This window comes from Trachurus trachurus, assembly GCF_905171665.1.
Source record: "Trachurus trachurus genome assembly, chromosome: 1".
Lineage (NCBI taxonomy): Eukaryota > Metazoa > Chordata > Actinopteri > Carangiformes > Carangidae > Trachurus > Trachurus trachurus.
In genome coordinates, this window is record NC_139891.1 from 30424120 (window position 1) to 30445923 (window position 21804).

Sequence of the window (21804 nt, forward strand, 5' to 3'; positions counted from 1 at the left end):
TGTTGCCTGTTGCACTCCATCGCTCCCTCTCTCTCCACTGTTTCCAACCTTTGGCACCGCCAGCCAGGACCTGTAGTCTCTCTGGTTAAACTGCAGCATAGCGTTAACTTTGAAAGCCTGTCCGTCTACCTCTCCAGCTTCACCCATGGCGCTTCAAGCGAGGGCTCTGGTCACCTCCAAATGGCTCGCGGAGGCTGTGAAGGCGCAGGGGAAAACGCGCGTCTTGGACACCTCATGGTATCTGCCCAAACTGCGGCGCAACGCCAAGAGCGAGTTCAAGAAAAGACACATACCAGGAGCGGCTTTCTTTGACATAGACCAGTGCTGTGATAAAACCTCTCCCCTGGACCACATGCTGCCGTCGGAGAAGATCTTCGCAGATTACGTCGGGAACTTGGGGATCGAGAGCGACACGCACGTCGTGGTGTACGACGCCAGCGAGTTCGGCGCGTTCTCGGCGCCGCGAGTGTGGTGGATGTTCCGGGTGATGGGGCACAGCGCGGTGTCGCTGCTCAACGGGGGGCTCAGGGACTGGGAGCTGGAGGGTCGACCCCTGAGCGACAAGTACTCCAGACCGGCTCCCAGCGAGTTCAAGGCCTCTCTGAACCGAACCTGGGTCAAGACCTACGAGGACATCCTGGACAACCTGGACACCAGGAAGTTCCAGGTGGTCGATGCCAGACCCGCGGGCAGGTTCAGAGGCCTGGACCCCGAGCCCAGAGACAGTAAGTGGTCTAACTATGTATTGGAAGGTTATAGGCTTATAATAAAAATACAAGATCTTCATCTATTTGATTGAGTTCCACTTCATTAGGACCTGTATCTGTCAAAAAATCATTAATTATCATCAAAATTATTAACTGTCAGTCCTTTCTGATCAAATATGAGGGTTTAGTTATAAGGGGTTATAATGTGTTGGCTATAACAGTCTCAAGCACTGATGATGATGATGATGATGATGATGATGATGGTGATTAGGATCATAGACTGTAAATATAATAATAAGATGAGGATGAAGACGACTTGAGATATCATGACAGTTCTTTGATTCATTAGGACCTGTATCTGTCCAAAACTGGTTTTAATACCAAAATTGATTAAATTAAAATAAACAAACTCACACCAAACAGGAACAGATCACTAGGAGTATCAATAATTCAGCATTAATCATCATCAAAAGTAACTACCAGTTGTCTTTTCTGATCAAATATGAGGGTCTACACTTATAAGGGGTTATAATGTGTTGGCTATAACTGTCTCAAGCACTGAGGATGATGATGGTGATGAGGATGAAAAGTCTGATTCATGCAGTTGCTGTAATTTTTACTTTAAAGGGATAGTTCAACATTTTGGCAAATTGGCCCATTGCCATAATCCCTATAGTCATAGCAGTAGGTTCGTTACCTTTAATTGTCGGTGCAAGCTATTTTTAGAACAGCGGAGCAGAGCCGCGAGCTGCTCAGAGCTACGCTACAGAGGCTAATGGGATTTCTTGGTTTCCCTCATCAAACTCAGGAGTTGTTTTCGAGGTAAATACAGGGACTGCTTGCTGAACAACTGCCCCAGACGGGAACACGCATCAGCTGTTTTGCATGAATTTACCTAAAAAAACAACTCTGTCTCGTAACGTTCTGTTATTATCTCATAGCGTGGTGAATGTCCAGGTCACAACTTGTCTGCGAGAGCGTTTTGGAGTTGTTGGATTGTGTATTTGATGAGGGAAACCAAGAAATCCCATTAGCCTCCGTAGCGTATAGCTCTTAGCAGCTCGCGGCTTTGCTCCGCTGTGCTAAAAATAGCTTGCACTGACAAATAAAGGTAACAAACCTACTGCTATGACTATAGGGATTATGCCAAAAATGTTGAACTATCCCTTTAACAACTCACAAAACATATTCTGGATCACCCGTGACTCAGCCGATGTGACAATATCAAAAATATCTGATGGTTTTGTTTGTAAAGGTGTTTTCATCTCTGTCAGATGAGCCAAAACACACTGAGCCGAGTCCTGAGGCTAAAGTCGTCTTGGGTTAAGTCATGCAGGTCAATCAGACTTGTTTAACAGCTCCTACTGAGTTTATCATCAGGGTTCGTGTTTACCTGTACATGTCCAAAACCTGTTTATCAAACAACTGAAAAGAGGTTGATACCATGGTGAATCTCCTCGAGCTTCTTGTCAAAGTAGTTGAATGGTTTCTGTCAGCACAATGAATCCAGACGTACAGTACTCATTCTATTAATCAGGTGACATGTGCTCACTGATCAGACTGTTAATTCATTGAACCGATCCAGGAGAAGTAATGTAAGGAAAGTGACAAATGAAGTGAACCCGGAGGCTGTCGTTGATCATGTGATGTTGTGACACAGAAAGACTGAAAGCTGATTAGTTAAGCAATATGTTAGTCCTTAAGTTTAAAGGAAAATGGTTGGAATAAATATTAATTATTATTATTATCATTATTTTCTATTAAATTAGGTTATATACTGAAAAACGCCTGTGAAAATCTCCAAAATCATGAATATAGATATCAATAAAAGGCTCATTTTGTGAAACCATCGTGCATAAAATCCCAAATATGTTCAGATTATTATCACGTAATGACAAAAGACAGGCATTATCGCAACAAGCTAGAGGTACAGGGCATAAAATAGGCTATAAAATGAGCTATTTATCATAATCTACGAAAAGTGTTTAAATCACATTATAGAATCAAATTAAACCATTTATTGGACCAGTCACTTTACTCATATTGAATTTCAAGGACTCTGATGGATAGAAGACATTTCTGCTTATTACATTTATTGCATCTAATGTGGCTCCTCCTTTAGTGTCATTGTGAAAATATAAATGCATTGCTTTGGTTTGGTTGAATACGATCAGACCTATAATAGACCTCTATAGTATCGCTCATGAAAATATCATAACAGATGAAATGCCATTCTTACACACACAGTATGAGCTCAGTGCTCAGGACTCGGATACAGTGGAAAAACCATAATGAGCGGCTGAGTACATGACTTCCTTGTATATGGCCTTTCTGCAGCGTTTGCTCTGGACAAACACACAGGGCACAAGGCCGGGCCGGACTCACTGAACAACACAAACACAGAAGGAGAGTGAGCCGACAGAGCGTGCTTGCATAACCATGCATTTTATCTACAGTCACTGACCCATATGCTCACACACACACACAGACACACACACACACACAGGAGGACAGTAGCAGGGTAGTAATGTTGTGGGGTTTAGACCCTGTCCACCCATCAGACATGTTGTTATATGTAGACAACAGTATGTGGTGATAAGACACCTATAGTACGTGACTTATCACCGTCATCCATCCATAGACTCCACACCCACAATAAAACACCTAGTGAAAGTCTTTGATGTGCTGGTGCAGCGCTCGTCTGCAGGTGAAACTCCACATGTGTCAGCAGTGACCTTTGACCTCAGGTAGACCGACTGCTGCTGTCACACAGAGCCGACATGCAGCAAACTCTTTAGGCTACAGCACAAGTGCATGAGATGAGCTAGTTTTTGTCCTGTTTACAGTAATAGGACAATAAGACACTTCTGCAGCAAAAATCCCCCTGTTTTTATGACTTTTAGTTTGAGGTCATCCACACAACCTCATTGTTCTTTGGTGTCAAATTGTCAAAAATTGACACTGAACATTTGCTCAGATACATGTAGTCTAATCAAATATTTACACATTTTGTTCTTGTAGGCTGATAATGTTACAACAATTGTCAATATCTGACAAAGTTTGTCTTCTTTTGTAAAAAAAACAAAAACAAAAACACACTTCAATACTTCAATACATTGAAGATAAGTAATGTATTAAAAAAAAAAAACTATTGTTTTGTGTAACTCTACTCACCCAATGTCGACTTTAGTCAAGAGATGACATAAGGAGACATTCACACGAACTTGCCAGATGTGCTGTCTGTCTGAGTGAGGGTCTTACAGTGGCCCTGTAACATAAGGAACATGTGCAGATGGACAACATTCAAAACAATTGAGAAAAGATCTTTACCAATTAGGCTACACAAGACAAGGGCACGAGGAAAATGCAAAAACTGCTTGCCGAAAAACTGCCCCTGATAGGAACGAGCATCAGCTGTTTTGCATGAATTTACCTAAAAAAAAACAACTCTGTCTGGTAACGTTCTGTTATTGTCTCATAGCGTGGTGAATGTGCAGGTCACAACTTGTCCACCAGAGCGTTTTGGAGTTGTTGGATTGTGTATTTGATGAATTTGATGTCCCTTGAAATCCCATGAGCCCCCGTAGCTCTGTGCAGCTCGCGGCTCTGCTCCAAATAGCTTGCACCAACAATTAAAGGTAACGAACCTACTCCTAAAACTATAGGGATTATGGCAATGGGCCAATTTGCCAAAAATATTGAACTATCCCTTTAAGTGTTTATTTTGTCTTTTTGCATCTGTTTTCTGAACTTGCTCTCAGGGACACTGTAGTATCTGACCTACATCACAAGCTTTGGGGGTGTAGACTTTGTCCAGCCAGACTGGTTAAACACTCAAGCACTGATGTGATCCTTCATGTATTCGTTCTATTGAATGTGTATCGTTCTTGTTTTGAACAGACTCACCTCCAATAGCTTTCTTCACCCCCATATTCAGCACAGTCTCATCCCTTCCTATACGGATCCAATAATACTGAGCTTGACACCTGAGGAACTTCTACAGCTTTGTAACTCTCTCCTGTCTCTCTCTCTCTGATTGACAGACACTGAGCCCGGACACATCCCCGGCTCCATCAGCGTGCCCTTCCACTCCTTCCTGTCTCCGTCCGGTCACTTCCTGCCCAAGGATCAACTCCAGGCTTTGTTCGCCGGGGCGGGTGTGGACCTCGGTCGCCCGCTCTGCATCTCGTGCGGCTCGGCTGTGACTGCGTGTCACGTGGCGCTGGCGGCCCACGAGTGCGGTCACCCTGGGGTGTCGGTGTACGACGGCGGGTGGTCGGAGTGGTTCACCCGCGCCGTCCCCGAGCACGTCATATCTGAGGGACGAGGGAAACATTTGTGATTGGCTGAGGCTCGGTCCAGGTTTTGGATCAGACTGGGACTGACTGGCAAGAAAAGAAGGATGAGGTTCTTCGCTTGTTGTTGGGGAAAGTTGTTGCAAAGATTTAAAAAGAAAGTTTTTGACATTTTGGGAAATACCTCGTGACTTATTTTCTTTCTCGATACCACAGTCATGCAGCCTGTACACTGAACACACCTACAACATGTTGCGGTGGTTTGCTCTTGATGTTTACCTCACATTATTAGTGTTATTGGTGTTTTCATTTTCTGTATTTCTCAGAAAGGAAGCAAACAAGCCACATATATGTTCTCAAAATGTCGAACTTCTTCTTTAACATAAAAAAACCCCCAACAACACAAGACTCAGCAGAGAAACCAGCAGCATGAGAACACTACACTTTGAGTTTCTGATCAGCTCTGAAACTGGAGGTTTGTTTATAGATGTGATAAAACAAAAGTGCACTTTCAATCACAGAGAGCTGCTGAAATGTCAACATGCATGTAAGCTGGTAATACATATTTGTAAGTGTATTTGTCAAGGTGCAAAACTGACCTGAGAACAGTGTTGAGTTTGGCGTGGAAAAATGCACTCTGAGTTTGTTCGACTATTAGACTTTGGACCCGTGAGCTGAATATTCACACTAGACACACACATTCACACACACAACATGAGACATCCACCGGTGAAAGAAATGATTCATTCAGATAAATAAATAAACGTAAACAAACTGTCAACAATATTTTGTTACTGACTCCTTATATTTTAGGTTACTGGACAGATCTTAGGTGTGATAGTCTGGATAGCAAAAGTGATTTTGCTGTGACATTTAATCCAATGCAAACTTTATAAAGCGCATTTCATGCACAAGGCAGACTCAATGTGCCAGACAACAGGTATATAATATAGTTACAATTAAAAACAATCATCAAATATCAATCAGAAAGTGCAAGTAAACGATCATATAAGCCATCTTCACCACACACACACTTAAACTTGCACATGTGCATTTTCACACACAACCACACAACTTAACAGAACACTGTCAAAAAAAGATTTTAATCTCTTTTTAAAAATGGCTACTGATGTGGCATGTATTAAGTATCAACACTACAAACTCACTAGTACAAAGACTGTATTGTTGCTGTGTGTCTTGTTGACCACAAAGTCAACTGACCATGACTTTGCAAAATCCACCTGAACAAACAGAAGTGAGACTTATAAAATTCTCCATTCCCCTTTTTTGGCCATCTGTGCTGCTGATCTTTGCAGAGTGGTTTGGACCAAAATATTCTGCGACAACGACACAAAGAGGAGTCGACTTGGTCCTTTATCTCTGCTCTTCCAGCCAGAGGGAGTAGCTGTAGCTGGTGAGTGTGCTGTTGTGACAAAGATAGGCCTATTCTTTGTGTTATCTCATTGTGAACGTGAATTCAACTGGACTCACTAAACCTTGTTTGAAGACAGATGATATCTTTTGAGAATTAGTGACAAATGTGCTCAATTTTTGTCAATGAATTAAGGTGTTTCTATTGCATTACCTCAAATCCAATTAATGACTTGTTTTCTGCTGATGAAAGGACACCAATGTAACGTCGTTGAAGCCAAGTTTAAACTGTGTCCACTTGGGGGTGGTAAAGTGTCAGGTCAGTTTTGAACAGCAAGGTGCAACACAAGTTTAGTATGAACTCCAAGACATCCAATTTAATATGTAAGTTCTCTTCAAAATTAATATTTGATGAGAATTTACTATAAGCAGCTTTGTCTTGAACACTGCCGGTTAATCTCATTTCAATTCAATGATGCCCGGCCTACAGATAAATAGATTCTTTATTCACTTTTTCCTGTTTTTACTTGAGGTCAAATTAAGAGTGCAGGTGAATGGAAACACAGTGTTGGGTAATATTTTGAAAATGCATGTGCAAAACTACCACTGACTGGATTGACTGAGTCATTGTCAGTTTGCCCATCATTGTGGTCGTCTTGAGTCTTTTAACTAAGAAACACGAAGTGGCTTCATGCAGAGGCTCTGGGTGTGAGCGTACAGGTTGGGTCCACTCACCACACACAAAAAAAACAAAAAACAGAGATGTGACAGATGCTAGAGCAGAAGTTTGATGTGGTTGTATGTTGGTTTACAAAAAGTTGAAGTGGAGTCTGTTGATGAATAAAGTACGTAGATAATGTGACACCGGGCAGACGTATTTTCACCCACTGATGACTCACACTATTCTGGATAAAAAGACAAGCTGGTCACTATAGTAACAGTGTGAAGAGTAACCTTTAAGGTAATCTTGGTTTGCAACCTTTGCACCTGTGTGCATTCGTTTTTGTCTGTTTCCAATAGGGAAGCATCAAATGTCTCACGCTAGGGGTTGTGCAATTCAACTCCTTCATCTTTCAATACTAGCATAAAGACAAAAATGTGGATATGTAACTTAAAGGAACAGTATGCAAGAAATGTACAGCAAGTAATCATAAAATCACTCAACATGTCACCAGAGACTAAGGAATCATGTTAATTTCAAATATTAATCTAACTGACAACAATAGTACAGTCAGAATATTCCCATTTAAAAAAAATTATTTTGCAGCATGCAAATCATGTTTATGTTTTGGTTTTGTGTTTTGGCCTGTTGCGCCACCCAACCACAGCGTCAGTGGCATTTCGACCTCTGGGTTGCCAGTTAAGCTACCACTGAGCTGCAGCGGTTACACCCCGCCTTTCCGAAAATAGACTTCCATTCATCGTAATAGCAGGGTTTTCTATTTTTTCTAAAGACCCCGCTATTACGAAAAGGCTATTGGGGAAACCCCCCCATTCCGAACGGACAGACGGACGTAATCAGAAAGGAACCGGAGGCTGTGCAGTGCGCAGTGATCCTTTTTTCCTTTTTGGGGTCAAACGGATCATGTGCATAATAAACTGCAAAACAAGCAAATACTTAAAGGTGCTTGAGGCAAGATCGAGGAATAAAACTCACTAGCGATACAACGGCCGTAGCGGCCGTCAGGGTTACTGCAGCCATCAGCCAAGCTGGTGCGGGAGCGCGCATCAACTGTCCACAGCAGTGGAGCTGATGCTGTGACAGTGACACTGTGGCTGAATTGGAAACGGCATAACGTTACTATACCAGTGTTTTCCATTAATCAGCCGCCACAGTTTGGTTTGGGTCCGCCGCAGCAGTCTCTCACAGAAAAAAAGAACATTTTTCACGAGCCTATCTCTCATCTCTGCCAGTCAGCCCCTCTACCTGCTGTCTCACGACACAGAGCAGACACACACAGAGACACACACACAGACACACAGAGACACACACAGACACACACGCACACACACACCGCCTGGCTGTTAATAAACAGTAAATGCGCCGTGCCGCGCTCATTGTACAGTTCTCAATTTACCGCGACACCGGGAGGTTGACCGCCCAGGCATCAGGTCAGCACCGGCCGCCGCCGCCGCCTCTGTGAGCCGCTGGTGCCACTCGGCTGCTCTAGTGGCCCTGCACTCCTCCGAACACGTCGGAGAATTTCCTTACAGGCGTGACCACGGATGAATCAATCGGCTCATTATAAAACTATTTATTTATTGAAGTAGCCTAAATATGGTGATTTTTGTACGTACAGAGCCCCAAGGCTGCGCTGCTCACACACACCTGAAGCTTCATTTTTCATTCATGAACTAATATCCGACTGCCACAGTGCCACTGTTAGATTTCATCCAGCATTTATCTCCTCAAAACAATTAAACCAGCCGGCAGAAAACCTCTAAAAACCTGTGGGGAAGTTACTCGGCTCGTTTTCTTCCCTGGGAGGAGGACAGAGGTTGACCGGCCGATGAGCTCAGCTCCCCGGCTGCAGCCTCTGTGACGAGCCGCTGCTGCTGCTGCTGCTGCGTGTGTGGCTCTGCACTCCTCCGAAAAATGTCGGAGCAAATCTAGTACTTACAGACGTTATTTGGATAAACTGACAACAGAGTGGGAATCTAAACCGTCACTTTCTCGCATGAAAAAATATTAAAATGTAAGAAAGTGACGTTATTTCTCTACTCGCTGCTCACATAACTGTTCAGGCTGCAAGACATCCGCCGACCGCTGGGCGCAAGCGGAGGAAAGCCGAAGCTGTCGAGGACGCGCATGCAGCGTCATTTGACGTCACATCCGCGGACAGCGCGGGAAATTCGGACCCAGAATTGCAGCGCATTATGCAGCACACAGCCTGTTCAAGGCAACGGAGAGATACGCGGGTGGGCTCATTCTTTTTGGTTTTTAACGCTTCATCGCCCATCAACAGTAAAAAACTTAAAACGCATGTGCATTTCTTGCCTCATGAACCTTTAATATTAATGATAATGTTCATTATGCTTCTAGCCTGTCTAGCCTCTACCTGGTCTTTTTACTAAACTTAACCAACTCCTTTCTTCATTGCCTAAACCCAACCAAAGCATCTCCCTCAGTCAGCTGTCAGCACGAGCGGCGGCTGCAGCTGCCTCGCGCCCGTGTGAGCTCAAGCCGGCTTCAGCTGCGCTCGAGCGGAGCGGGGGGGAGAAAAAAAGTGTTTTTCTTTGACTGTGTGGGAGATCTCCAACAACGGAGTTGGGGAGAAAGCAAGTGGGACAGATCTGCCCTCTGTCTCTGAGCAGCGCACGTTTCACAGACAAGCCGCTACACAGAGTGTAAACAACGTCACACGGTTCAGCACCTTGGACAGCTGCGGGGGGGGGGGGGGGGGGGGGGAAGCGGGCTGTCGGAGTGGAGGTGTGTCGGAATGGAGAGCCGTCCCCAGCTGAAGCTACAGCTAAAACATATTCAAAAAAAGATTGCTTTCTATTATCGGTTATTATCGTCATATTTCTTTGATATCTCACAGGAGAAATAAGCAGCCTGTCACTCTGCCGTCTGATACATTGCCTGCTGTCGTAGTTTGTTTGAGCTGCAGCTAAAGCTTAAAGGAAGAATTACAAAGTGAAAGTTGGAAAAGAGAGGATATATGGTGAAATGGAGCCGATGGTAAAGAAAGTGATGGTGAATGTGTGGAGCGGTTCATGAGATGAGTCCGGCCCGGTCAGGTCGTCTGTCTCCAGTCGTCATGTGTTGATACGACGGTCAGAAAGTAGAGGAGAAAAGTCAGATGGAGCGGCTCTTGTCTTACATTCTGCGGTAAGACGTCTCGTTGGCTCAACTACGGCGTGAAGAACATGGACTAATGGTGCAGACACCAAATCTGGGTCAGATATGATCTCATTTTACAGCTAAACAATACACTAAAGTATGTTTCTGAAAACATTTGAGGCGGAAAATGGGCAGTGCAGTACTAACAGAATTTTGATTCATATTTGATCAACACTGCCTCGTTTGATAGTTTGAACAGAGTTTCGGGAGCTGGCCGCATTGCGTTGGACGGACCCAAAAAGTCGAGTCTACTTTATGCAAATGCAACATATGGCGACTGGTCCGTCAACTCGACGTGCCATATCCATCATGCACCGTGCGGTCAGATCTCCTGCTCTCCATAGAAAATGAATGGAATCCGTCGACTTGACATCCGTCGCCGGATTTGGTACTCCTGTAGATGCAGTGTGTGTGTGTGTGTCAGCGCTGCACACACACACAAGCGTACCGTCGGAGCGGTGAAGTGAAACAATAACCTGCAGATCACCTGAGTTGACGTGAACTCTGCTCATAGTTACTGTGAATCAGTATAAAAAGCTACAGAAACGCAAACACATGGGAGATATTTTACTATAACAAATGCAGATGTACTGCTGCTCCTTCCCTCTGACTGCAGACTGTTACTAATGCAGTCTCACATGTTTTAGAGAGGCATGAATGATCATTTGACTGACTGTGAGTGAGCAGAGCAGAGGTTAGCGTGTGGGTATGTGGCAACCTTGAGTCTGGGGGGATGGGGAGAGGAAACAACGCCCTGCTGTGTTTTGAATTTGACTTGTAGTAACAGTTTTGGCCACATTCTTACATACTGCTCCTTTAATGCAGTTGGACAATCACCATCAATGACTGGACAAAAATGCAAGGTGACTTCTGGGAAGTATCCATCTATTTAAAGAAAGAAAGTTTTTTAAGATACCCAGTTTTACTTTTGTTTAAGTGACACTGCATAAAATACCCAACAACCCAGAGATGTAGTTTCCCATCTCAACTGGACATTTGCATTATTGGAACCGTGTTTCCTTATTTGATTGTCATTTTTTTGGGATGTATTTTTGCAAGGAACACAGTGGACTGTATTTTGATGGAATGTATTTCTTAGATTGAACAGTTATGGTGGGAGGAAAGATGATTACAGGTACCAACCATGCATACTTGATTAAAGTGATTGATGTAAGATAACATGACAGTAACAAAACAGACTAAAGAGCCAAAACTAAAAGGGGTTTCCATCATGTAGTTTCAGATTTCATGAAATGTGTGGATAACATGTGACACTCTACTTTCACACGACCTTCAGGGGGAACCACAGTCACCACCTTTTTTCACTCAGAAAAATTTCCTATACGTCACTTTCATCCTGGCGAAAAGACTTGAAACAACACATTTCAGAGCACACTGAGAAACGGGACGAGTTCTCCACAGGTAGGCTCAAATATATGAATTAAATCTAGTGAGCAGCTATTTCCTGCTGTAGATCAAACTTCTTGTTCAGAGTAATGAATGAAGGAGGCTGTGGCAGGAAATGTAGCAACAGCAGGTGCGATAGTGATCATTAATAGGATGACTAAAAATTGAGTTTGGTTCCTTCATGATGTGACAGATTAAAAATGTGTTCGTGTGTTGTTGCAACGCTGATGACAACAATGACATCACTGACTGTGATGATAAACCAGCCATACGTAACATTTGTTGGACACATTCTTCTGAGAAAAATGATTTTATGTAAGTTTCAAGATTATTTTACAAGCTTCTTTTGAATCTGTTACCACACGTCATGTCATCAAGTCTTCCACTGTAAGTAAAAGGTGACGACAGAGTCTGGTTTTTTAGACAGTAAATGAAAGGCTCTGTATGGTAAACGTACCCATAATGCAAATCTCGTAGAAAAAAACAAGTTTCCATACAAAAAGGATACAGATGATATCAAGAGACAGAAATGAATGGAAAAAGTGTTTGAACGGAAGAAACGTGGTGTGGGGGTTTAAAGAAAGCGGGGAGGGGGGAGGGGGAGGGTGATGAGAGTGAGAGTGAATGTGAGAGTGACAGGAAGAGATGAAAAGTGGAGAGGAAGAGAAGCAGACTGAAAGGTCATAGTACCAAGGCATTAACATGTTGCTTGCTAAGTCTTAACAGCCAAACTAGTTTTGAAGTCATTGTATTTCCTTCTTTTGGGAACATGTAGTAAATGTTTGTACACTTACATGCTGCTGATACTAATAAAGTTATGGTGTTAAAACAATGAAATAATAGATGCAAGAGGTGTGTGTGGGTGGGTGGATGGGCTCAGCCTAAAGCTGTGTACACCAAAAGCAACTTGTATTTGTAGTGGGAAAAAATGACATACAGAGTCAATGAAATGATGTGAGATCCTGTTTGAGGCCGCGGCAGACCTGTGGTGCGTCAGAGTGGGAGCAACTTGTCTCAAAAAATGTGTGACCTATCTAAATAATGAAAATGCATCACAAATTGATTTACTTTGGTGTTTCATTTGTTTTTAATTTTGTTAAACACGGATAAAGTTAGGCAATCTTACACAGGTTCTGTCTCCATGTGGACAAAACTCTTTCCTGAACTAGCTGGAATAAAGAGCCTCTGATAACGTTAATAATGACGTTATATTGGAATATATTCTGATACCCAATTATGGCAAAAAGAAATGATTAGCACTATAGCAGGAGACACACAGCAGGAAAGGAGCAGCCTTTCTACATATTTGACATATCTATGCATGTCACCAACACTATTTGTGCAGATTCTTAAACCCATCTGAAAAATGTCCACAATTACAGCTGTAAACAGCATTTGTACAACCCATCACCTCAAGAAGAGCCGACTGAGAGTGTCTGAGTGACGTCACACACGCGTAAACAGAGAGAGGGAGAGAGCGTCAGGTGTCACTTTGTCACTCAGCGTCGGCATGGTCTGGTCAAATAAAACTAAACTCATCAGTCCAGTGAGTCACTTTGCCACCTTTAGGTGCGGGCCATGTTATTAATTATCTGACCCACTTGGATATTTCACCCAGAGGACCAGCTGGTGTGCGTGCGGTACATTTTCACTTCACGCACTCTTTACACAAGCATAGGTTTACGTACAGAGTGGGCTGAGATCAAAATAACGTAGAGCATTGTGCCCCTTATCTTTCATGTTGCTAACTTAGTTTCCTACTATAAATGGGTCAGTGCCAGTGGATCGTTGCAGTCCAGATGTTTTGCTCTCGCAGGCTGGATGTGGACCCAACTTTGTGAATTGATTAACGTGCAATAATTTTCTTATTGCACAGTAAGTGTCTTGCGTTAACACAGCACGTTAACGCAGCACGTTGACGCCGTTAATGGCCCAGCACTAGATTTTATTCACTGGAGATGCACAGGGCAGCCATCTTGGATTGCAAGGTTGCGGTTGATGAGGTTCCGCTGCATTCCTGAGTTGGAATTACAACAACAATTTCTGACGAAGCAGGTGACTGGGAGCTTGTTAGTCTTAATGAAGTGCACCATTATAAATAAGGTGAGGAGCTCTGATAGAAGCTCCTAGCCGCTGCCAGTTAAGGTAGTTTGGGCATCTGATAGGAATTCCCTCCTGGGCACCTGGAAAATATGATCCAGGAAGTCCAGTAGGAGTCCCAGAACTGAGACTTATCAGAGACACATTGCACACTGGTTTAAGATACTCTGTGGCAACTTTAATGTGGTGCTGATTCCACGAGACATTTAGCGTCCACCTTACAAAGAAATCTACCACCGATTCACCACAGCATACACATCTACGTAGTGTATATGCTGGGCTGAGAGTAGTTTCATAATACTAGTGTGTAAGACAGGAGCATAGTGGATAGTAAAGGGGATTTTTTTTTTGTTTATTAGAATCAACAGAAGCCTTCTTGGAAGTGGGAGGGGGGTTGAGGAAGTGGTTTGCGTGTAGTAGCAAGCGGTTGTTTGCTTATAACTCTATGAAAAAGGAGAGAAGAAACAAGAAACAGAAAAAGAGAGGAACAGTGTCAGCTTTTTCATTTTGGGTTAGGGGAAGCCCAAATGTCAGGAAAAAAAACAGATCAATAAAAACCGAACTCAAATGCATCTTGGTGATAAGAGTTGTGAGACAGTTGGGCCACAAGATGCCAGATTGCCCTCTCACTCAGAAACCCACTTTCCCATCAGTTTTGACACTCAGAACTGTTCCCTAGGATGGACTTGGTGTTGCTATGAAATAATTATTCACTTGACTTAAAAACAAAAAAACAAAAGAAACATTCAGCAACAGCAAAGGTAAGAACAGGGACTTGTTAATTATGTCAACTTTGCTGGGAAAGTACACGTTAACATTTAGAAATGTCGTGACTTGCAATCTGATTAAAGTAGTTTCGGGGACAGGAAGTGCACCTGTCAGAGTGATGGAACATTTAACACTCTGACCTTTATTATACCACATATTCATCGGGTGACCCGGGTACTCTGTAAAAAACTTCACCTGTGCACAGAAATGGAAAAAAGACAGAACGCGACAGTTTAGACAAGTATCTGGGGCTCTGGGTGTGGATGTGGGTTAGTCTGCAGTGGGCTGTTATAGCTGCTTACCACAAATCATCATTTCATCCTGTTTTTGACAGTTAAAATGTCACTGTGGCGCAGACTGAGAAGCAGCTACTAGAAAACAGAGAGAGGAAATTGGTATCAGACTTGAAATATTAAACATTATACTATGATCATGTGAACACGCACAGAGCAATAAAGGAAGTTAAACAAATAATTTTGTCCCTAATGGCCGATGTCCACCTGTGTCAACACCACACTGTGGATGTATCTTCTCTATTGAGAAGTAGCAGTTACTACTAGTTACTAATGAGGTAATTTATTCAAGCAAGGGAAATAAAAGAGGCCACGGTTCTGGAAAATTTATATAGGCTACTTGAACAAAAAAATATTGTCATTTTCACACTGTCAGGTTTTAGTCATGTGTGGGTGTATACAAAACTGAGAGAGGACTATAAGAGTCCAATCTTGATAGATGACTCAAAATTTCTTAGCAGTTGCTGTCAGAGATTACAAAGATCTTCTGTGTTTTATGGGGCAGTAGTTCACCACTTCAAAAACCTTATTTGCCTGTTGCTCTCTTAGGGCATCAAACAGACTGAAACCGGTGCTTTCAAGTTAATCCTGAACAGCTTCAGCCACAGGTAAGACACTACAGCAAATCTACACTGTATGTATGACAGGTGAATTTGTCAAATTTGAGGAGGCTTTAAGTGTCCCCCCTGCAACATTGTACAACATGTGGAAACATGGGTAGGAACCTTCAGTATCCTGTACTGTGTTGCACGGGGGGCACAATTAAAGCCCAGGAAACAACATGTAGCCGTCAGTCAGCTGTTGAGACTACAGATTTGTTTACGGTGTACGCGTACACAACAAAATATGTGGTCAAAGACGGAGCAGGCAACAGCAGCTGCGGTGAAATAAACTTAGACGGCGTCCACGAAAAGTTTCAGATGCTCCACATGAAACAGAAACCCTGCTTTCAGAGGAGGAGGTGAAAGTAGTCTTTCGCTGGGGCTGTGTGTACCCAAGGGGAAACGTGTGTGTGTGTGTAGCCTGACAGATGAAAACCAGGGTACTAAACCGGCGATGTTTATAATCATGACAGAGACACAGCCAGCCATCCAATCATTATGTTGTCTAGGAATCTGAAACAAGAAACCAACAAACAAGAACAGAATGACTTCTGTAATAACCGGTGTTTAAAGGTACATTGTGTAAGTTCTCCTGTTATCTATTCACGAAAATCGATTATTTCGTTCCAAAGTACGTTTTTCATTCATCAATAATTACCCCCATCAACAAACTAAAGTGTTCCGGTAAGCTCTGAATTTGCCGTTCATATCGTTCATATATACATCGAGCGGGTAAGCTCTGTGCTGGCTGCCATGTCGTATCGCCATGTTTTTACATTCAGTGGCAGCTGACGGTAGGAAACCACGGAAACTCACCAGAGACACCGGAGCTGTCGGCTCAGGTCGAGGTGGCGTCTGTGAAAAGTCACCGCGGTAACGCAGTGAGGACTGTGAGGTGCAGTCGGAAAAATGGCCATCGGTAACAAACCAGATGTCATTTTAGTCACAGAAGTCGAGAGAAAGCCGGTAAAACGTGGGTCAGGTCAACAATACGACATCGCCATGACAACATATTGTCACGTGTATTGTTTTGCCTCGTGCTGACGGGCCACTTGTTTACATGAAGGCTTGTTTAAGCCGTTACCTGCAGCAGCTGTTGTCCGTCTGCCATCTAACCGATTTTACGTGAATGCAGCATGAAAAATACAACTGAGTTGCTTGCGATGTACAACCGCACCGCTAGATGGGAGTAATTCTTACACAATATACCTTTAAAGTTAGCCGGTGCATATTCTCATTTGCCCAGGTCATAGTATTTCAAAGGAGGTTAAATCGAAAGCAACTGGACTTAGTTATTTGTCTAGGAAGACGTTTCACCTCTCATCCAAGAGGCTTCATCAGTTCATGTACGCAACTGACCAGGCTGGGACTGGTCCAACTATCTGGTGTGGAGACTCACTATTTAACCTCTTGTGTGGGCGTTAAAGTTATAGTTGGTAATCATATGCAGAAACACTTTTTGTTATACTGGGTGAAATGATCCTTCTATCCTAAGAGTAGTCAATACATTATGTGTTCAGAAAAAGGAACGGAAATAATCAGACCTCTGTGGCAGCTGCAGGACTGACAAAACTCTGACCAATCCATGCTTTTCGCTCCGAAAAGGAAAAACCAATCAGATGCCTTCATGTCAAATTCTGCCTACGACCGATCAAGCTGCATCGCCAACCCTACCTCTAATCTCTGCCTGGATGTGACACCTGTTTACTGCTACATTCGTGGTCACAGTATTTTTGCGGCAGGAGCATTAAGTTCTACTGGGGCACAGCTTAGTCCTAAGTGACTTTGTTTATTCTTTTAGCATTAAAGTGCACCGCTTGTATAATATTTATACTGGGGAACAGCTCAATTATACCCCCAGTAAAAGGGGTCTGACGTGCAGAGGTAAAGAAGCAGATCGGTGTACAGTATGGTATATTGAATGTCATCCCACTTTCCACCTGCACAGGATGAGCAGTGAGGTGAAGCCTGAAGCGGTCAACCAGCGTTGGAGACCAACCGTCCTGGTAGTCTGATTTCTTCTAGCAAAAGAAAAGACATGACAAGATAAATGGAGATCAACAAGAGGATCCCCCTGCTGTTTCTTCTTCTTGCTCTGCTTCATGTTCACATTATCAGAATGATTGAGTGTCCCAGTGGCCAAGATAAAAGTTAGTAGGATTTCTTTTTTGTTAACTTCATTTTTATAGTTATTATATTTTTGACACTCACACAGCAACGCAGCTCTCACTTTGCATTTGACCTCATCTGTTTAATTGTTTCTCACAGATCTCATCTGCTACAATGACTACAACAATAACATCACCTGCATGTTGAACAGTACATATAACCTCACAGATACTAATTGCACAATACACGCTAAAAAGGTGTCAACTAGAGTGAGGTAAGTACAGTAACCAGTAACCAGTATAAGATAAACAACTTGACATGTACATAGCTGAGACAGGTATATTTAAAGGAGTAACACTGAATACAGTAAAATGTAAATGAACGTGACTTTTTTCAACAGACTTCAATATGAAGGCTCCTGTAAGCTACAGTATGTCAACAACGCCGGACTAGGATGTTCCCTGTTGCTGCCAAGAAAATACATTGTAAGTCTGAGGAGCCCTGTTGTTAACAAACATTAAAAGTACTTCTAGTAAAGTCTAATCAGACTTAAGTTCTACACACACAAATCAGTTTTCATCTCTTATTTGTTGTTCTATTTTGTACTGTTCTGTCATTAATGTTTTCGCAGAGCAAAATTGTTTTATATATAGTATATACATATTTTCTCAGTTTTCCCACACAGATACGTATTCCATTAATCTGAACTGTAACCATGGGAAACCCATTTCTATGTCCTACAAGCCACCTTGCCATGGTAAGTATGCTGAATCATATACTGACCTTTTGTGACATAACGTGTAATTCATGGTGATGTTCAACAAAATACGTTTGTGTTATCCTGCAGTAAAGCTGCCTCCTCCTGGAAAACCAGATATCAACCTTACCACTGTTTCCTGGCCCCCACAAGTAACGGTCAACCGGAAACTCACAAGTTTAACTTCCCAACTGCAGTGGAAAAAAAAGGATCAGTCCTGGAGTGTGTGTATATGTTTTGATACATAAATACATGAAATGAGTGTGTGTATGTTCAGTGACTTCTATACATGATCTGTACCATGCAAGAATGAGGCTGTTAAAGGTCCACACAATGTGTCTCCTCTGTCAGGACCCCTCTGTGCAACACAAAGAGCGTGACTCTGAGTGTGATTTGTGTGAAGTAGAGCTCGACCCAGACTCACTTATACAAGGAGAGACGTACGAGGCACGTGTTCGAGTGAAGCCCTCTGAAGGGGGGCTTTCTCCAAAAGTGTCAACCTGGAGTGACTGGGGCCCCACTGAATCATGGACATCAGAAGTAGGAAGGCCAAAACCACCACCATCAGGTAACCACTGTCAAATATGAGCAAAATGAATTGGTTTGGTTTAATGAATGCAATCAGTGGAAAACAACATCTTTATAATTTGAAGTAAAGTTCAGGAGTTCAGTTTTACATTTAGACATTTGTTTCATGCCTCTGCATTGAAATCCAGACAATGAACAACACGTGGAAAACAAGGACTGGAGTTTGTGTTGTATGTGTAAAGAAATCTTAGGGTTTTGGGATAGATACGGTGTGTTTACCTCTTAGCTAAACTCTGTGTTGTGTTTGTCAGGTGTGTTTGGGCGTGTGTTGGGCCTCAGCATCGCAGGCGCAGTGTTTGCCTTGTGTCTGGCTGTCAAGCTCCTGAGGAATGAGGGAACCACCTGGTGAGCAGACAGTGTTCTTGTAGAACTCGCTAGACCAGATTTCTGGTCCAGATGGGCTTGGTCTTGCTCAGTTCCTCCTGGTTCGTCTACTTTTGCTTGATCTTCTTTTTTCTTCTTCTTGTCCTCGTCAATCACCCGAGGCCACCTCCTCAATCTTTGGCTTGTCCTCAGCATCCTGTCTTTTCTTCTTCTGCCTCATGGTCGCTTATTTCCTTGTCAAGCTCCTTCTCCACAAACAGAGCGATGGGGTTAACAAATGAACCAACAGATTTTTAATCAACAAATCTTATCTTTTCTGTTCAAGAATAATGTTTTCAAAGACCATGTTGTTCGGCCCTTTAGGGTTTACAAGAAGATCAGAGGTCCACCCATACCAGACCCAGGAGAATCCTCTTTGAAGGGACCGAATTCCCAGGTAAGCCTATGAAATCTTCTGTTTCTTATTGCTCGTTGCTTGTTTTAATTTGTGGCCAACTATTCTTATTTGATATAGACTTGATTCTTCCTTTCTGAAAAATTACATTCACCAAAAACACACTGCTGTTAAATGATTACTGGCATGTTAAAGCAGAAGTAAGCGATCCGGTCGTTTTGGCTAATGCTGCGTTCCAGGCAGGCTTTTGAAACCGTAAATTACAGCTTCAAGTCACAACTTACGACTTTGTAGCGTTCCAGGCAACCCACTCGTGTTTTTCCGTTCTGTTTTACCTGTGAAACTGCACTATAACGGCCACTCGTAACTTCCGACCCGTGAACTCGTACCAGATCGAACTGGTACGACTTCACAGGTCGGAAAAACACGAGTTACGAGTTGCCTTGAACGCACCATAACAGTCCTCGTCCCTACGTCACCACATTCACGGCGTCCCTTGGCTGCACACACAGCCCTGCATGCCGTTCTCTCTCCTCCTTGGATAAAAACTGTAGGATACGAGAAATGTTTTCTCCTCGGCTCAGAGCAGAGCAGAGTGACTGACAGACCCGTGTTTCGGTCCAAACACTCTATATAAGTGATTGCTGTCGGAAGATATAACTATTTAAGACTTATATTAACACAAATATATCGCTTACTTCTGCTTTAAGTTTATTTTCTTTGTAAATCAATTTCCAATGTTTTATGACAGAAAACCTGACTTAAATGCCACTATTTACAAAATGGTCAATGCAATACGTAATGTTGCAGGTTTGATGTGAATATAACATCAACGGGCTTTTGACTATTTTTGCAAAGACACTCATGAAAAATAAAAAAAAATATGGCTGTAGCTGATAAAACTCTGTGACTGTTGTGCAGATTTAATTAATCCTGTGACGAAGTGTCATCCTAATCCTAATTTCTTCTTCAGAACTGGTCATGGCCTCACGTCACTGGCCAACTCTTTCACTTCTCCTTGATACCAGAGGACATCGCGACTGTGGAGGTAACCTCCAATGAGATGAAGATGAGAAGCGAGAATAACCTGGCGTCGACCAGTTCCAGCTTCTCCAACCCCTGTTATCCCGAGTCTCCATTCTCCTCACTTAGCACAGACAACCTTCAGCCCTGTCCTGCTGATAGACCCAACCTGTCTGTTGGTGGCCAAGGTGACGGTAAAACTGCAGAAGAGGCCAGAGAGGACGAAAGTAAGAAAAAACTGGAGATCCAACAGTTGCTTTCCAAAGAAAACAACAAAAACAACAGTGAGCCAGTGCAGGTCGTTTCAGACTATGAGAGGGTTGAGAGGCAGCCGGTCGAGAACTTCGACCTCCAGAGTCCTGACTTGGATATGTGCAGTGGTGAAGAGGCCAGTCAAGAGAGTCCGGAGGCAGGTAGCACCTGTGTGATGGATGAGGAGTCAGGAGGCAAAGAGCAGGAGAGAGAGGAGCAAACTGAAATAGTAGATTTTAAGAAGCTGTTCGGAGGCAGCGGAAGCGTTTTTGGAAAAGGCTCCATTCAGGTTTGTTCCGACTATGAGAAGATCCCGATGATGAATCCTGGCAGCCCTGAGCTTTCCAGTGTGGATTCAGGGGTTTGCAGTGGGGGCGAGGAGCAGGCGAGTCATGAGGAGATCCAGGAGGACTTTGATAAATCCAGTGAATCCACAAGATTCCAGTTCCCAGCTCTGCAATCTCCAAGTCCAATTCATATAAAGGAGATGATTGTTCCAATAACAATGTCCAGGTCAATGGAACCTTCTGGTGATGGATATATGCCACCGTGACAACTTGCACTATTTCTTCTTTTTTATACTTTATTGCATTTTTTATATTTATTGCTTTATTGTGCTTGCATATTTATCATATAAAGGCTTCTGTGGATGCCCCCACTGTTTCCACCTCGGTCTGACCACTTGTTTTGTTGTTCTCACTACATTGTTAGAGCCATAATGTAGTTTTTATGTTTGACCACTAGATGGGGCCCTATTATAGCAAAAAGCATATACAGACACAGGCGACAGGTTTGTGAGAGGGGAACGCTGGTTTACGAAGCTATATTTCTTTTGCACTAGAATATTTTAATTCATTCTATTTTATTTAAATTATTAATTAATTTATGTTTGCACCAGACACCAAGACAAGTTCTCCATGGTGTAAACTGACCTTTACTGCTCTTGGCAATAATTCCGATTCTGATATAG

General features: G+C 42.9%; 2 protein-coding genes across 5 annotated transcripts; both read left to right on the top strand.

Annotated features, from left to right (window-relative positions):
• LOC310987922 (3-mercaptopyruvate sulfurtransferase-like) lies at window positions 1–5776 on the top strand. Its single transcript, XM_083974391.1, has 2 exons — window positions 1–725; window positions 4751–5776. Exons 1-2 carry the CDS (start codon window positions 146–148, stop codon window positions 5047–5049), a joined length of 879 nt encoding a protein of 292 aa, XP_083830517.1. The 5' UTR covers window positions 1–145; the 3' UTR covers window positions 5050–5776.
• A 535-nt stretch (window positions 5777–6311) lies between these two features.
• On the top strand, window positions 6312–21501 carry LOC310988355 (uncharacterized protein). 4 transcript variants are annotated; one of them, XM_083974912.1, is made up of 11 exons: window positions 6329–6416; window positions 15335–15393; window positions 17336–17537; window positions 17656–17770; window positions 17897–17981; window positions 18169–18253; window positions 18344–18477; window positions 18605–18821; window positions 19093–19186; window positions 19529–19601; window positions 20533–21501. In XM_083974912.1, exons 3-11 carry the CDS (start codon window positions 17438–17440, stop codon window positions 21385–21387), a joined length of 1758 nt encoding a protein of 585 aa, XP_083831038.1. In that variant the 5' UTR covers window positions 6329–6416; window positions 15335–15393; window positions 17336–17437; the 3' UTR covers window positions 21388–21501. The 4 variants fall into 4 exon arrangements, with proteins under 4 accessions (XP_083831040.1, XP_083831038.1, XP_083831039.1 ...); XM_083974914.1 differs by lacking the exon at window positions 15335–15393 and having other exon boundaries at window positions 6312–6416; XM_083974913.1 differs by lacking the exon at window positions 6329–6416 and having other exon boundaries at window positions 15127–15393.
• Window positions 21502–21804: the final 303 nt, after the last annotated feature.